At 43.3% G+C, this 18,426-nt stretch overlaps 1 protein-coding gene across 1 annotated transcript in view; it reads right to left on the reverse strand.

Moving 5' to 3' along the window:
- Dnhd1 (dynein heavy chain domain 1) overlaps nt 1-18,426 on the reverse strand; it is a 68,514-nt gene that overhangs the window by 41,313 nt on the left and 8,775 nt on the right. Inside the window, exons 7-18 of the mRNA XM_040756984.1 lie at nt 13,009-13,263; nt 12,769-12,906; nt 12,586-12,637; nt 11,155-11,417; nt 10,822-11,065; nt 5,509-5,666; nt 4,684-4,809; nt 4,322-4,598; nt 2,618-2,745; nt 2,332-2,530; nt 1,881-1,975; nt 1,117-1,324 (exon numbers count right to left, since the gene is read on the reverse strand). Of these exons, the coding sequence (XP_040612918.1) occupies nt 1,117-1,324; nt 1,881-1,975; nt 2,332-2,530; nt 2,618-2,745; nt 4,322-4,598; nt 4,684-4,809; nt 5,509-5,666; nt 10,822-11,065; nt 11,155-11,417; nt 12,586-12,637; nt 12,769-12,906; nt 13,009-13,263 (2,143 nt within the window). The remainder of the gene's footprint in view (nt 1-1,116; nt 1,325-1,880; nt 1,976-2,331; nt 2,531-2,617; nt 2,746-4,321; nt 4,599-4,683; nt 4,810-5,508; nt 5,667-10,821; nt 11,066-11,154; nt 11,418-12,585; nt 12,638-12,768; nt 12,907-13,008; nt 13,264-18,426) is intronic.

Below are 18,426 nucleotides of genomic sequence, written 5' to 3' on the forward strand. Positions count from 1 at the left end.
CACCAAAGGACCCTATTAAAAAGTGGGCTGCAGAACTAAATAGAGAGTTTTCAATAGAGGAGTCTAAAATGGCTGAGAGGCACTTGAGAAAGTGCTCAACATCCTTAGCCATCCGGGAAATGCAAATCAAAGCAACTCTCAGATACCATCTCACCCTGTCAGAATGGCTAAAATCAAAAACACCAATGACAATTTATGCTGGAGAGGATGTGGTGAAAGGGGGACACTCCTCCATTGCTGGTGGGAGTGCCAACTGGTTCAGCCACTTTGGAAATCAGTGTGGAGATTCCTCAGAAAATGGGAATAAACCTACCACAAGACCCAGCAACTCCACTCTTAGGCATATATCCAAAAGAAATGATTCCTAATGATATTCTGCTACACTCATAGATCATTGCCTAGCCCAGTTGTCATCAGAAAGGCTTCACCCAGCAATTGATGGAACCAGATGCAGAGATGCACAGTGAAACATGAGGTGAAGCTTGGGGAGTCCTGCAGCAGAGGGGGAGGAAAGATCATGGGAGCTAGAGGGGCCAAGGACACCACAAGAAAATCCACAGAATCAATGAATCTGGGCTCATACGAGCTCACAGAGACTGAACTACAAGCCAGACAGCCTGATGTGACTGACCTAGGCACTCTGTACATGTTAGTTGTGTAACTTGGTCTTCTTGTGGGACGCCTAACAGTGGGAACAGGATTTTTTTCTGACTCTGTTACCTGGTTTGGGGACCCATTCCTCCTACTGGGTTGCCTTGTCCAGCCTCAATAGGAGATGCCTAGCCTTACCATAACTTGATATCCATGGGGGGCCTGCCTTTTTCTGAAGAGAAAGGAGGAGGAGTGAATGGGGAGGGGGGTAGGGGAAGGATTAAATGGAGAGAAGGGAGGAAGGGGGAACTGTGATAGGAATGGAAAAAATAATTAATTAAAAAGAGTTCCTGCAAAGATTAAGACATTAATAGAGCTTGAGAGATACCATCTGAACACATGGATACCTCAAAGCTATGGTTGAGGATTGGGGCCTGTCTACAGGAGCCATATTCGACAAGAACTGGTGAATGAGCAAAGCCTTTAGCTGGAGGCATTCACCGGATCACAAAGGCTGAGACTCACCTGAGAGGAGAAAGGTGCCACTATCCTTGCCCACTAACTCCCATTGGGGGCTTCGGGATGTCTGCCTTTTGGAACGCTCTGAGGCTGGGGGCTCGTAGGGCACATGCAGGATGAAGTTGAGCAGGCGTAGCTGGCGCCCCTCCCAGTACTGCTGCATCTGCTGTAGGCTCTCTTGGGCATGAATTCGTTCCTTCTCATACTGCCACACCTGGAAAAGGTATGTCTCAGAAACCAGAAACAAGAGGTGGCTCAGGAAAGACAGCCTTGAAACTGGGACTTGAAGATTGGGTCTGAGGCAGAACTCAAGGGCCTGGAGTACGGAGCTCTCATATGAAGGAGGAGTGGAACCATCAAGCTTCAGTCATGTTTTGGCAGTTATTAATGTTTGGCCCAGTACTGCTGCCTCCACTGAGAAGCCTCCTGGATGGCTCTACTGAGTAGGCAGTATGCCAGCGTCAAACTGCCCATTAGGGATCAGGTAAATGTTGGCAGACATCTGCCTATCTATGTGTCCACAGCTTTGAGCCTACCATTCACTTCCTTCCACCAGGGGAAGCATTTAGTCAGATAAGAATGTGTCTTCAGATCCTCATCTGTAGATGGATGGAGACTCTTCCGACACTACAGGAAGGCCATCAGTCCCAACTTCCCTCTCACCTACATGCCAACCACTCTCCCCCCATAGCCCAAGGGACTGCTAGGCCTTGACTGGCTTTATTACAAAATGTGGCTCCAACCAGCCCCCTCCTCCTTGTGGGACCCACCTGATTGATTCGGTCTGCGAATTCCAGCAGTGGACAGTTGAGAAGCTGGCCCAGTGTGAGAAGGTCAAAGCTTTGGAGACTGCCCAACCCTAACACTGGAATAGAATAGGCAAGTCAGAACAACACCTAGCACATGGTTGAATGGAGCTCATATCCCAGAGCTCATTTCCACCCTGAGCCCAGACCATCTTGGACTGCAGTGCAAGATCAGGAGTACAACACAAAGCCAAGAACCCAGAACCCAAGGGCCAGGCACAAATCTGAGACTCCAGCCCATGTCCAATCCCATCAGTTGAGAGGACCCTGTGTTGTAATGAGGGAGCATAGCAATGTGTTCTTCCTGGATCAAATAAGTTTAGCATATTGGGAAAGAGGACACAGGAGCAGCAGGGGGATTGCTCTAAACACTGTGTCTTTCCTATCCCTCTCCCCTGTCTCTAACCAAACAGACCTCTCATGAGGGATTGGCAGCTAAAGTTCTGAAGCTGGAGGTTGCCCAGCTTGGTGAGCAAGGGCAGGTAGCTTCGAAACTCCTCTAGCATGCGCATGCAGCGTTGTAGCACTGGACTGGGCAGCCCCAGGGTGGTGCTGAGCCGCGCTGCCTCTGTCAGCCAGGCATCTGTCTTCTCCCGGGCCATAGAAAGGCTGAACTGCACAGAGAAGAGTTCACTGTCAGACTGACACCCACCCACTCTACCTGGCTGACTTCTGCCCCAGGTGAGAGCTCCCAGAAGTACCTTGGTAAAAGCCATGCACTTCCACTCACTGAAGTTTTCAGAGATGATTCGATAAAGCCTCCAGATGCGCTGCTGCTGTACAATAGACCGGCTCCCAGAAGCGGGTGGGGACATAGGACTCTCATCTCCTGTGGAATAAGGCTGGCTGAGACTTGGGTTATTGGAGGAATGAGTCAGTGAAAAGCCCTTAATGAATACAAGTTAAAAAAAAGATGGTGTGGTACCTATGTAAATCTCTCAGTTCAACAATAGGAAATTGGGTCATCTACAGAGCAATTATTTCAAAGAAAGGATTCCTGGGCAAACACCACAGTGCTAAACTAAAAGAGCTTCCCTTCTATTAGTCTCTAGCTCACCCACTCAATTCCAGTTGCAGTGGACTTGACTGTAGCTCAGATACACCAGGCACACTACCTTCCGCTGGGGCCTTTGACCTGCAGTTCAACCCTTGTCACAGAGAACCACTATTCACACCTTCACCACCTCCAACTCCAAGTCCTTGTTCAAATAATACCTATCCAATAAAACATTGTTCTCTACTCATTTGGCATTTTCAGACACTCTTGTTTTGTTTATTTTTTCTAGGTTACCTATCACTTTCTAATGCCCTGCATAATTTAGTTATATTTTATAATTATCTATCATCTTTCTTCTCCAGCTGCAATATTGAGTCCATTACAGAAGATGTTTTGTCATTTGGTCACTGATGTACTTTGAGTTCAATACATGGCAGGCACTAACCAAGTAAGTGCTGAATGAATAAGTAAGAGAATGAAGATGATTATTAAATCAAGAGGATCTAAAGGACTAGATTATTTTTACAAAAGCTGGGATCAGGTGAGGAGCTGGGGACAGAAGAAGGAAGCGAACACACTGCTATGCAGTTCTCTGGGCCTAGCACCACTTGGCCTGACTACTTTACTATGTTTTTGTTTGTTTGTTTGTTTGTTTGTTATTGGTAATCTAAACTCCTAACAGGAAGGGTCAAGTCAATGGTTGACATCAATTAGGACTGAAGGCTTCTCAGAACTAAAAAACAGAGAGAAATTCCTGACAAAAGATGACTCTAAAGCATCTCCCATTTCACTGGCCATAAGGCCCAGTTGATAGCTGACCAAGGAGCAACTCACAGTGCACCCTTCCAAGAAAAAAGTGACTGTGTATGAGAAAACAGCCTGTGCAGTTACATGCAGAAGGGAACCAGCCTAGCAGCACTCCTGAAGTGTCCTGCTCTCAGATAAGTAGTCTGCTCTGGTTAGCTCCTGTGGGACAGTGAGACCCTCACCAGTCTTCTCTCTAGATATGTTGGCTGGAAGAAGTGATTACCACATCAAGATCTTGACTGTTCTTTTCTATGACCTGCTGCTTGGAACTGGACAACACTGACCAATGCTAAGCTTTCCAATGAGTGTGCACTGTCTCCCTAATAAGCATTGAACCCAGGGGCCCCATCACAATCTAATGAAACATTCGGCTGTTTGTTTTCCCTACCAGACTGTGAGCTTCCTGTATCCACTCACATAACACCTGAGACAAACAAAGAATGAGGCTTTTGTCCTGCAATGATTGTTTGTAAAGGAGACTGGTGGGGGTGTTGATTCCCAAGGCTTGCTTAGGATCACAAAAGACACAAGACCTGGAGTCCCAACCCACATCTTAGTTGGAGGGTCCATCAAATGATGAAAGAGGAGGTGAAGATAGTACCAGTAAAGGTGCAGTAAGTGTAGCATAGTTCATTGAAGTTGTTGAGTGTATTCAAGAACTGTTGCTCCAAGGCAGAAAGCCGGTGCTCCGTACTCCTCTGTTCCTGTGAAGGATCCATGAAGGGCCCAGACAGTGCCTTTGCCAGAAGGCCTTCCAGCTCTGCCAGTGCAGCTGCCATCAGCTGCAGCAGCTTGGGCACAATGGAATGTCGCTTACTGAGCAGGAACTCTGAAGCCTGGCTTCTCTCAAACTGAAATGCCTCCCATATATCCAGAAGCTGCAGGGCAAGCAGAGGACAGTGAGGTGTGGTTATAGTGCAGGGAGGCCAGGAGGGACGAATGATCCTTGAATTTTTCTCTCACCGCGATGTCTAGTGTCTCATTCTCAGCAATAAAAAGGCCACAGTGGTTGCGGATGAGGTCATGGAGTGATCGGACATATTCTACTCGCTCCTCCAGCTGGCTGTATTGCTCATTAGCTTCATTCAACTGCAGAGGTTACAGCATGAGACACCAGCACCCCAACAACCCTGCCTACCTCTTTGGACTCACCCTCAAAAGGCAACCCTATCTTCCAGAGTGGGCATCTGGAGGCTCCAGGCCCAGCTTCAGCATTTAGACCATGGGAGACAGGACAGTTATCTAGGATCAGAGTCTCCCCTTTGACTCAGGTCTTAAAGGAAGTCTAGTTTTTATCTTCCAGACCTGATGACAGGGCAATGTATCTCTAAATTACCTACTGTCCCAAGGAACAGAACCACACCTCTTAAAGCAGTGGTTCTCAACCTTCCTAATGTTGTGCCGAACTCCAATCATAAAATCATTTCACTGCTACTTCATAACTGTAATTTTGTTACTGTTATGAGTCCCAATGTAAATATTTGTGCTTTCTAATGACGTTAGGCAACCCGTTTGGGCTGTTGGATGCCCAAAGGGGTCTCACGCCCCACAGGCTGAGAATACTATCTTATAGCAAGACTCTTGTCTCTTCAGGGTCTGCTCCTGACATGAAGAAGCAGAGCACTACACAAACAGGGCAAGACTCAACACAGACAGATGACATGTGTAAGCATAGTTCAAGATCCTCAAAACCCATAAAGCTCAACAGAAACCTAAAGAGAGTGTGCTGAGCCCTTGAGCAGACAGGGCCCCGGATATACGAGGAAGAAAAGGATGAGGAGACCGCACCTTCTGGGAGCACTGTGCAATGGCATGGATGTCTGAGCTGATGGTTTGGAAGACACGCAAGAAATCTGTCAGCTCTGTCATCAACTGCTGATTACGGCTCCAGCATTCACTTTGCACCTGTGCAAAAATGTTCTTCCTCATGCTGCTTAACTTGGATTCTGGAAACAGGAGAATATGGTGTTAGGGGATTTGTGGAAAATAAGTATATAAGAATTAGTATACATGAGCGAATGGGCAAACAGGAAGTTTCCTCATAAAACGACAAGAGGTAAACACATGAGCTTAAAAGGACAATCACAAGGAGTTCCCACAGTGTGATAAATCACTGAGTTTCCTGGGGCTCTCAGCCCAGCATAGTGAAGGGAAGGCGACCCTGAGAAGGCTTGAGGAGGTCTCTGCTGGAGGGGATATTGAAATGAATGTATAAGTAGTTTAATGTTCCAAGAATGAATATGGAAATGCACATTCATGAATAGCAGGCCCTTGTCTGTGTTTTGGAGTCTTTCTTCTTGCAGAAGGGATACCTTCTGTTTTTCTCTGTTTTTGTTTGTTTGTCTTTTTGTTTGTTTTCTGTTTGTTTTGGGGGGTATGAAGGGTGTTATTAGTATGTGCCACTAAGATTAAAGAAACGCTGTTAAAGTAGATAAAGGCTTAGATGATAATGTGCCCTTGGTAATATGAAATACTTCATTGTCTGGGGAAGCAGGAATCAGGGGGTTGTAGAGCCATCTCAGATGGGTAAAGGTACTTGTCAACAAGCCTGACAACCTGAGTTAGGTGGAAGGAGAGAACTGATTCTTTTGAATGTCTTCTGACTTACACACCCACACAATCATGCTTACACACATGTACCATGACATGGGAATACACGCACACAGTACATATATAAATGCAACTTTTATTTTTATTACTCTTAATTGTGCATGTTGTGTGCGGCGGGTATGTGCATGAGGAAGCCAGATGTATTCAATCTCTTGGAGCTAATCCTGGGAGGGATGCTGGGAGCCAAACTCAGATCCTCTGGAACAGCAATAACACACTCTTAGCCACTGAGACCTCTCTCCAACCCCAAGTACAATTTTTGTAAAGAAGACACGAATAATATCCATATGACATAATTCACTGACTCTTAAGATCTCACTGGTTATAGAAGGACATCATTATTTTATATACTACTGAAAAATAAAAAAAACTATGACATGCTGCAATGTTTTAAGATACTTCTTAAGTTTAGATATGTTAAAAAATAGGCATAGGATATCAAAATGCAATATAAAAATATAGAATACCTCAAAATTCAGTACTGAGTACTTATATGCCAGACATTATTTCAAAGTACTTCACATGTATTAACTCATTTTTTCCTCATAGATTCCCTCTGAGTAAGTACTATCATTCATACTTAGTTTATAAATAAGCAGAGGCACAGAGAGGTTAACTGTACTGGTCCACAATACACAATGATAGAATAATGATTCATACTTAAATATCTTTGTTTTACTCCATTATAGCTCAGGTTATAAACATAATGTAGAGTTAGACATGTATACATGTAGCTTGTGGTTTATGCATATATCATATATAATATTATTACATTTTATTTTATAAACTGTATAATGTTATGTGAAAGTAAACACACCTACCCCCTCCTAGCATCTACGCAACTAGTAGGTAGAATAGTGAGTTTGGAGGCAAACAATTGAGATCCACTGTGTATGGCACTTTCAGCGACTTGGAAGAGATGGAACTGATTAAAAACTACCAAGAAGGAACTTCTGAAGGGCACCTACACTGAACAGAGCATTTCTCTTGGTGGTAATGATTGCTTGGTCACTGAATGGTACTGCTTTGGGACCAGGACGACTAGGCAAGAGTGCAACAGTGACACCACATGGCACAAAGGAGCAATGACGTAAGAAAATATTAGGGTTCCTTTGGTCCATGAGCTGGATGGAGATGGACTGAGAAACTGATTTGAGAGAGAGTAAAAGCGAGAGGAAAGGAAAAGACTTGGTGATGGTATGGGTGGATGTGTTTAATACCCTTCTCTGTTCAAGGGAGTTTGGAAAGAAAGGGAGCAGAGTTGACAGATAAGGTGGCAAAACAGGATCAGCAAGAAGTCTGAAGCAGACAGAGAGAATAAGAAGAAATGAAAAAAATCTATATCAGCCGCTTCTAGAAATAATTAAAAAACAAAACAAAACTTATTTTGTTTTCCCTTCCTATAACCTTGAGTGACACATTTTAGCACACCTAGTTTACAAAGAAACCGAAGCTGTGTGGTCTTCTATCACAAAGCAAGTGAGAAACAGAGCTAGGCCACTAACTGAACTGAAGAGGCCAGTGGATCCCAGACTAAGGATCATGAACTTTACAAACTAGAAAGAGAACAGACACCTGGGGCAGAGCCAAGGAAAGGCCTGCCTAAAGCAAGGCCAGAAAGAAAGTGAACAAATTGTACCATCTTGTCAGAACAAACCCCTGCCCAAGAGTTGGAAGCTTCAGGGGCCTGTAAGAAATTCAGTGAGGAGCAAAAGCTGAGGGGCTAGGCAGGCAGGGTGCTTTTAAGCAAAGAAATCTGCCTCGTCCCCACTGAGCATGGATGCAATTTCGGTGTTGGAAGTAAGGGATCCTAAGGTAAATAGCATGGGAGTGGTCAGCCTAAGACAAGTGGTAAGCCTAAGAGACAAGAAGAGGAACTTGCTAAACCCCCAAAACTCTGCCACAGCAGTAAGAGCCATGGTAGTACTGACTCAGAAAAGGTGAGGGCTGTAGAGATGGCTCGAAGATTAAGGGAACTTGTTCTTGTAAAGGACATGTTGGGCATGACTCCAGCTCCAGGGGATACAGTGCCCTCTTTTGGCCTCCACTGGTACCTGTATACACCACACACACACACACACACACACACACACACACACACACACACACACACTTAAATAGAAAAGGAAAAAAATGGGCACAGAACACACCCCAGCTACACTAGCCTGGGACACAACAGCACAAGGATCATCAATGTCAAGAGGGCTAGGACCAGGCAAGGGGTGTTACACTCTTTCCAGGCAATGTACAACCAGTGGGTTTCCCCAGTGCCAGTGTGCTGTGGAAGCAGAATTGAGCAGAGAATACTTAAGAATAAAAATCAATGGTGCTAAGAATTCTGAACTAGCCAAATATTCAAAATAGATAAAAATGGATCAGAGTAGCTGCTCTAGATGAGAAGAGCTCTTGTTAACTGGGAAGAGTGTGTTCTTTTGCCAATGTCCACAGAGGTTAAGATTGCAGAATGAGGCAAGAACAAAGAGTAACTTTGACACATGAAAATGGTGGTAGAAATTTTGGCACCACTACATTCAAGAAAGGGACACCCTAGTTTCCCAAGAATCTCTATGAAGAAAAACCAAGTGCAGGCTAAGCTTCTTAATCATATTTTGTTTGACTTTTTTTAATCATTTTTTATTTTAATTTTAAATAGCTTGTTTTACATGTCAATCCCAGTTCCCTCTCCCTCCCCTCTTCCCGCAATCCCCTTCCCCCCCCCTCCCACCCTATTGCCAAATCCTTCCACATAGGGGATATCTAGAGTCTGTCATTTTACTCTTGGTAGGGTCAAGGCACTCCCCTAAGAGTCCAGGCTGAGAGAGCATCTCTCTTTGCGCTATAGGCACATGAAGACAGTTTGTATACCAGGGATAGACACTGGTCCACAGCGTAGGGCCCCATAGGTTGCCCAGGCCTTCTCGCTGACACATTTGGGGGGGTCCAGATCAGTCCCATGCTGGCCTCCCCACTGTCGGTCTGGGGTCCAAGAGCACTCCCCTGTTCAGATCAGCTGTCTCTGCTGGTTTTGCCAGCCCATTCTTTGCCAATTTGCTCATCACTCCTCTCTCTCTGTCACTGGGTTCCTTGGGTTCAGTTCAGTGATTAGTTGTGTGTTTGCCTCTGCTTCCATCAGTCACAGGATGAAGGCTCCCGGATGGTTATAGACATCAAGTTCATTATCAGGAATGGGCATTCAAGGTGGTCCCTCCACTATTGCTTAGCTTGCCAATTGATGTTATACCTTTAGATCACTCGAGGTCACTCTGGTGCCTGATCTGTCTTCGATCCTATGATTCCCTCTTCCCCCTATTCTACCCCCACCCCCTCAACTTCCTGTTCCCCCATGACAAACTCCCTTCCTCTTTACCCTCTCTATTCTTCCCAGGACCCCCCCCCCACCCCTCGCTGTGTTCCCCATCCATTCAGAGGATCTTGTCTCCATCCTCTTCTCTTGGGTACTATGCATATATGCATATCTTTTAGGTTCTTTCCTGTTTCCCAGACTCTCTATCTGTGGAAGTGCAGACTGGCACTATCCTGATCCATATCTAAAATCCATATATGAGTGAGTACATACCATGTTTGTCTTTTTGCGACTGGGTTACCTCACACAGGATGGTTTCTTCCAATGCTATCCATTTCCCTGCGTATTTCAAGATTCCATTGTTTTTTTCTGCTGAGTAATACTCCATTGTGTAAATGTACCACATTTTCTCTATCCACTCTTCAGTTGAAGGGCATCGAGGTTGCTTCCAGGTTCTGGCTATTACAAACAATGCTGCTATGAACATAGTGGAGCAGATGCCCTTGTTGTATGAACCTGCCTCATTTGGATAAATGCCTAAGAGTGGAATTGCTGGGTCTAGTGGTAGATTAATTCCCATTTTCCTGAGGAATCTCCATACTGATTTCCAAAGAGGCTGTATGAGTTGGCATTCCCACCAGCAGTGGAGGAGTGTTCCCCTCTCTCCACATCCTCTCCAGCATAAATTGTCTTCGGTGTTTTTGATTCTAGCCATTCTGACAGGAGTAAGATGGTATCTCAGAGTTGTTTTGATTTGCATTTCCCTGATGGCTAAGGATGTTGAGCACTTTCTTAAGTGTCTCTTGGCCATTTTAGCCTCCTCTACTGAGAATTGTCTATTTAGCTCTGTACCCCACCTTTCAAGTGGATCCTTTGGTGTTTTGGAGACTTGTTTCTTGAGTTCTTTGTAAATTTTGGAGATTAGCCCTCTGTTGTTTGACTTTAAAAAAAAACAAGAATAGAAAAGTTTTCATCAACCGGCATGTGATTCCTAATGAATATAGGGATTGAATGAAGTCAAAAACAGAGGCTGACCTTTGAGATCATATCTTTGATGGCAAAGAGAAGGGACTGCGAGCTAGAGCTTTGGAAGACTCCAAAGGTCCCTGGAGGATATTCTAGTCCCAAGGTGACCCATGTGCAAAGATGTAAGGAAGGAAGATGTAAGGAAGACAAGAAGCACTTACCCAACTCTGCTTGAACATCATGGCCACTCAGGAGCAGCAACTTGCCTTTTGTGAGCAACTGGACAGGCATATTGGACACACGTTCCTGCCAATCTTCCAGCTGGCTTACCAGTACTACATAGTCATTGATAGGAGAGCCTCTTAGGTCCTCTAACTTCTGAGGACCCCAGACTTTCAGGAACTTATAGATGCCTTCTACCCACTGTTGTTCATTGCAGAATTCCCGAACCTCCTGCAGCATGTCCTAAGAGCAGATAAAGTGTGTAAGGCAGAGGCAGTGGCTATGATGGGAGCTGGAAGCCAGCAGCCCATTCCTCAAACCTCTGTTCTCACCTCCAGGAGGGCCTGTTGTACAGCCAGTGCCTGTTGGATTTCAGCATTGTTGTCCAAGTCCTCCTGTACATGATTATAATTGGGGTGCAGATACTGACCCCGAAGCCGGTGTCCACGGACCTCAAGGACATCAGTAATTGCATGAGTCTTCCAGGGCCACACAAATCCTACGTTCGGACCACAGAATAAGCGAACAGCATCGCTGGGTTTTCCATGAAACTTGGGCATCTGGAATTCTGCATTTGAGTCCTGGTCTTTATCATCTAGTGAAGTACATGACATAATAGTTCATGAGTATTCTCTAGAGCCCCACACAAACTTTCTCTCTATCCTAAATGAACACACTCATCATACACTATACTCCTAATCCCTGCTTATGAGAGAGTCTACACATACATCATCAACATTAATTAATTAATACAGCACAGCAAATCCATGAGAGGAGTGGATTAGCCAGAACTCACATGCTGAGAATAGAATTTGTCTATAATCGGGAAGGGAAATTATTACAACTTATTTTTTAAAATATGTGCCCAACACGTGTGATTTTATGTATTTGTCTATATAAAATACAGATGCCTTTCCAGAGCTCTTTCCTTCTTATACATGATCCCCTAAAACTAACTTCATCTTTCATTCATCTTCATGAAGACATACCTGTTGGGTAAGGAAATTAAAAGGCATCTAATCCTTTTAATGATTTTTTATGACGACATTTGTACCCTGATGAAAAGGAATGTCAAAATGTATTTTCTTTCTGATAGTTAACAAAGTTGAGGATTAGAGCTGGAGAGATGACTCAGTGGTTAAGAGCACTGGCTGCTCTTCCAGAGGACCCAGGTTTGATTCCCAGTATCCACATGGCAGCTCACAAATGTCTGTAACTCTAGCTCCAGGGGAGTTGACACCCTCATACATGCAGGCAAAAGACCAATGCACATAAAATAAGAATAAATAATAAGTAATTTTAAAAGTTTAATCTTAACATCTTAATGAACTGTCCTATCAGAAATAGCACAGCCACATGAACTAAATAAAGCAGATGTTGAGCAAGCACAACTTGTCAGACAAGCACACATTATTTTAACAACAGCAAATAAAATACAAGTGTGACATTAGAGAAAACCTGGAATTTGGGGTGAAGCAGGGGCAGACAATGTGTATGTACACACACCCACCAGCATAAGCAATTACATAAACACATGAATTAGCAAGCACATGTACTTAAGCACATGAATTAATGAGCACAAGTTCCTCTAGACTCTCCTACTTCCCAACAGACATGTACAGTACCCATCTTAGAGCTGCCCCATTACATCCAAGGCCTGACCTGTGCCGAGCCTCCTGTCCACTTCCGTGCCATTTACACTCTACATGTGCCCCTCCCCTCCATTCAGACTTCCTATCCCCTGTCTCTGGCCCTTTAAATACCTTCAGAATACAATGGATCTCTGGAGGTCCTCAGGTCTGTAGACTGTACTGCCTTCATGTTAGGGGACAGAGAATGAACAGAAATAGAGAAACAATGAGATTCTAAGTAGGCTGAGAACTTTGGATTCCACAGAGGATAGGATTAGGAATTCCCAGAGCCCACTCCCTTCCCAATCCAGAAACCTTTAGGGCAGAGGTCTTCATAGACTGCAGATCCTTAGTAAGACTCTCGATTATAGTTTCAATACGGGGCATAGGAGACAATTGGTCATTGTCATCAAAGACCAGCTGTGATAAGAGAAAGGGGTTTTGTCTTGGGGCCTGTAAAAGAAGGATCAGGAGAGGTTACGGGGCAGATTAATGTACACTCCCCGACATGTCCTCTGGTCCTTGATTGACTTCCCACCCTACCCACCACCTTACTTGCAGAGTGTTGGCTACAAAGGAAGTTATTTCATTTTCTAAGATGGAAACAAGGTTCTGACAAATCATGTAGTCAATCAAGCGGGCAAACTTTCCCAGCTTCAGCAACCATGTTTCTGCCTGCTTCAGCTTCTTCTCCAGATGCCTGCATAGCACCCTCTGAAGGTATATGGAGCCTTGGCCTTTCCTGATCCTGTTCCAGTTTTGCACTCTCTCTTGCAGGCCCTGTTGCATTTGGTATGTGTCTTCATGAACCTTTCAGGATAGAACGGTAAAACTCATTGCAGACAGAAGGATAGGAAGAAAAGAAGCTATCCACTGGTCCCTACAAGCAACGAGGTCTTGGTATCTGGAACCTAGAACTTAGATTTGCATGTGGAAGGCTCCTTTTCAGTAGAGATTGGCTCCACACACTTTTAAATGACTTGAGAAGACACGAAACAGAGGACTTATATTTAGAGGGCTCATGTGCTAATGTGATAGGCCAGGCCTACAGATAGAAAGGCCACAGGATAAGGCAACTAACCTTGGCAGTCTGTACCTGTAATCCCAACACTTGAAATATGTAGGCAAGAACATCAGCCTGAGTTATAATGAGACCATGCCTCAAAACAAACAAGCAAACCCCAAGATGGAATTCAATTAGAGAAAGTTGAGTATAGGGACACAGGGAGTGTCACAAGGCAAGAACAGATAAAGACTGCATGATTAAAGTCAGCAATGATTGCAGGATTTGGACTCTAACCATTAGGCATATGATGATGGATCCTCCTGAGAGACATAATTATATTACAAGATATTTATAGGCACTGACATAGACTTCCAATTGAGGAGAAGTTGGTATGGGGAATCTCTTTATAGGTTCTTCTTGGATCTAGGAAAATTCTAAACTGACAAAGGCTGAGAGTTGTCAAGTCTCTACATTTGTCCAGTAGAGGAATCTAAGAAAGATATAGGAAAGCTATGCTTGGCTAGATGAACCCAACGATAGTCCCTCAAGCTCCCCCCTTTCTTTGCCATGTTCCACTGAGTTTGTGATTAGATCTCACTAATATCTATGCATTGTATTTCTGCTCTCTATGAATTTGTGTTCTGCAACGCAGTTGAGCCCTAAGAAAACATGTCTTCAATATCGGGAAAGTGTCATTTCCCATGCTTTAGCAATATCCTCAAGGCTTAGTGTTTCCCACTTCATATGCCCTCAGTCTATTATAATGGTTCCCAACTTTCCTTATGCTGTGACTTTTTAATGTAGTTAGTTCCTCATGTTTTGGTGACCTCCAACCATAAAATTATTTTCATTGCTACTACGTAACTGTAATTTTGCTACTGTTATAAATTGTAAATATTTGATATGCATGATATCTGATGCTCTATAGAGTAATTCCATTGTAAATATTTAGAGAAAGAATGTAATATCTTCCATTGAAGGGTCCCCTTGATTGCTAATGAGCATAGAACTATACAAATGACAGTAGTAGCCAGGCGTGGTGGTGCATGCCTATAATCCCAGAACTTGGGAGGCATAGGCAGGCAAAACTCAGTGAGTTTGAGGAAAGCTTGGTCTACAAAGCAAGTTCTAGGACAGCCAGTGTTGTTATACAGAGAAACCCTGTCTTGAAATACCAAAAAAAATCCCCAAAATGACAATAATAGTTATGATTGAAAAACATAATAAATATATAGTTTTAAAATACTAGCACTAGGCACAATAACTTGCAAGTTACAATTCTTTTACACCTGTCAAACATAACTCAATACCCATTCCTAATAAAAAAAATCCTTAACAAATGAATAAGGGAGAGCCACAAAACATCCACAATTAACATTTTTCTTTAACATTTTAAAACTAGGTTAGCTCTTCATGATGCTGTATTGTAATGCATTTATAAATGAAATGCATTTATTCAGTAGCAATTAAGAGTTTGGTTTGAACAGCTCAGTGACAAGCTGTTAGTATTATGGAGTTCACATCTTCTGCCCCTGCCTCTTGAAGGTGACTGCCAGCCAGGAAACATTTTTTTTTTTGGTTTTTCAAGACAGGGTTTCTCTGTGGCTTTGGAGGCTGTCCTGGAACTCGCTCTGTAGACCAGGCTGGCCTCGAACTCACAGAGATCCGCCTGCCTCTGCCTCCCGAGTGCTGGGATTAAAGGCGTGCGCCACCAACGCCCGGCTCAGGAAACATTTTTTGTTCCCTGCAGCCACATAGAAAATGGCTCTGTGTGCTTAGTGCTTGTCTTTTTGTTTCTTAAATGATGTTTAGTTTCTTTTTATTATTTTTTAATTTAAATTAGAAACAAGCTTGCTTCACATGTCAATGGGGGGGTTGGAGGGTTGAGGGGGCTGGTGGGGGACAGGGAAGGAGGGAGGGAGAGGGAGCTGGGTTTAGTTTCTTTAGAACACTTGCCTTAGCATACACAAGTCTCAGGGTTCAATCCTCAGAATCAGGAGGAAAAAAGGAAAAGAAATTCTTGCCTAACTCAAGACAATAAAAATATTGCCTCATAATCTAAAAGATTCCTCTTTTTTTCACACTGATATCTTTTACCCATGGTGAATGGCATTGGGGCAATAATTAGAAAACAATGGCTTAGTGAAAAAGCTAATAAAATGTGTTCAAGACATTTAACCCACAGAATCTTGGGAAAGAGAAAGCAACAAATGCAAAGCATGAAGAGATCCATGTTCAGGGTTAGGAAACTGTCAATATAGCGTAATAAAAGTGCAAGGCTGGGCATGGGGACACACACCTTCAATTCCAGTACCTATGAGGCAAAGACAGGCAGATCTTTGGGTGTTTGGGGCCAGCCTGGTCTACATATTGAATTCCTGGATGGCCAGGGCTACATAGAGAGGCCCTGTCTTTAAGAAAAAATTCAAACTTGATATAGAAATTCAAAGATGCAAAACAGCCAGGGTATCTTTAAGAGCACAAAAGGTGTACGATGTGTGACACCAGATATAAAGCCTCATCAGAAAGTTGTAATAAGGAAGTCAGTGTGGCTTTGAAAGAATATAGGTAGGTTAATGAATGGTACAGATTTTAGAGACAGACTCTTACAGATAAAATGGTATAGCATCAAGGGCTATGGAGATGTCTCAGTCAGTAAAGTGAACGCCTCACAAGCACAAGGAGTTGGGTTCAGATCTCAGCACCCAAGTTAAGAAGTTGGAATGTAAGCTGGCAGATGGTGGTGTATGTCTTTAATCACAGCACTAGACCAGTATGGTCTATAAGAGTGAGTTCTAGGATAGCCAGGGCCACACAGAGAAACCCTGTCTCAAAAAATAAGAAGTTAGGACATAACTCTAGCCTAGGGGCTGGGGACAGGTGGATCCCTAGAACTCACTTGTCAGCAAATCTAAACAACTAATAAGTGTCATATCTCAAAAACAGATAAGGTACAATGTGATTGAGGACTACACCTGATATCTACCCCTGGCTTACACACGCATCCATGTAAACATACAAACAAATGCATATCCCTACACAAATACACAAAAAAAAAGGAAGGAAGGAAGACCAATAATAACTAAATGGAGGAAAGAATCATTTTTTTCTTGGTTTTCTGAGACAGAGTCTTTCTGTGTAGCCTTGGCTGTCCTGGAACTTGCTTTGTAGGCCAGGCTGGCCTTGAACTCAGAGATTTGACTGCTTTTGCCTCCCAACTGCTGGGATTAAAAGTGTGCACCACCTATGCCTGACTGAAAAAAAGTCTCAGTTAATTCAAAGGAAACTAATTTTGACCCTTACCTCACGTCATATATAAAAAAATTTGAAATAGACTATAAAGGTAAATCCAAAGATAAAATAATAAAATTACTATACAAAAACAGACTGTGTGACTTGGAATAAGTACAGATATTTTTAACAAGGACTCAAAAGACTTGGTTGTTGTAGAATATTACTTTGACTAGGCAAAGATGTGTTACATTTGTTTATGCTGAATTTCTTTAATTATGTAAAGATGTGTTGCATTTGCTTCACCTTGCCTGTCTAAGGCACCTGATTGGTCTAATAAAAAGCTGCAAGGCCAATAGCAAGACAGGAGAAGGATAGGTGGGGCTGACAGGCAGAGAGAACAAATAGGAGGAGGAATCTAGGCTCAAGAGAAAAAAGAGAAGAAGGAATAAAGAGAACAAGAGAGAAAGAGAGGTTCATGCCTGAGGCCAGAAGCCTGGTAGCTGTTAACCAGCCATGGAGACAGCAGGAACGTAAAATATACAGAAAGAAAGATGAAAAGCCTTGAGAAAAAATATAGATGAAGAGAAACAGTTTAAGTTATAAGATCTAGCAAGAAATAAGCCTAAGCTAAGGTCCAGCATTCATAACTAATAAGAAGTCTCTATGCCATGATTTGGGAGCTGGCTGGTGACCCAAAAGAAAAAGTCTGCTGAACTTGATAGCACTGAGAAAACAAAGAAAATTTAAATCAGGGACTAGAGAGAAGGCTCATCAGTCAAGAGATGGCTGCTCTTCCAGAGAACCAGGGTTCAATTCTCAGCACCTAGATGATGTCTCACAACCAACTGTAACTCCAGTTCCAGGGAATCCTATGCCTATGTCTGGCTTCTGTGGGTACACACATATTGTGCACAGACATACATGCAAGAAAAACTCCCATACATGTCATTTTTTAATTAAAATAATTTGTTTACCAAAAGACACAATTTAAACAGTAAAAAGGTAAGCTCCAAACCTGTCATACAATTGACATAGAATTATATTCCCAATGTATAACAAAACTTTGAGAGTAGGAAAACATTACTGTCACACATACCAAAGAACACAGTACGTCTGAATCTAGATGTATAGACGTTTTCTCATAAGCACCAAACACTTCCTCAGCAAATTCCATGTGTATATCCCATACTTAACTCTGACACTATCTGGAAACAGCCTTGGGTCCTTCTGATTAAAGGCACAGTCCACAAGACTGTCTTCCACTTCAGATGGCAATCACAATGGGTGGTCTTAGTCCAATTGTGCTGCTTTAACAGGTTACTTGAAATTTATTAAGTACAGAAATTAATTTTCTCACAGTTGTGGAGGCCGTGAAGAGGCTTCTTTCCGCATCTTCCAGTTGAGAGGAAAACTATGTTAAGAGGAAAGGTGAAAAGGCAAGGGAAGGGAGGAGCAGAGGCAGAGCCCTCCCCCGTGGTCCTATCACCTCCCAAAGGTTCCATCTTCTATTATTGCCACAATGGCACCTGGTTTAAACACAAAACAAGAACATAATAACAGAGGACAGACAAGTGCAAGAACCTGATAGGACATCCCTGATAGTACTAGATGGGGATGTGGACCTCAGATACAAAGTAGTCATAATTAGGAAAGATTCCATCACTGTATGCTTCTACTAGCCATGGAGGCCTGTCACAGGTTCAAAGATAATTCCAGATTATGAAAGGTTAGGA

Source organism: Mesocricetus auratus, unplaced genomic scaffold (assembly GCF_017639785.1).
Source record: "Mesocricetus auratus isolate SY011 unplaced genomic scaffold, BCM_Maur_2.0 Super-Scaffold_4256, whole genome shotgun sequence".
NCBI lineage: Eukaryota > Metazoa > Chordata > Mammalia > Rodentia > Cricetidae > Mesocricetus > Mesocricetus auratus.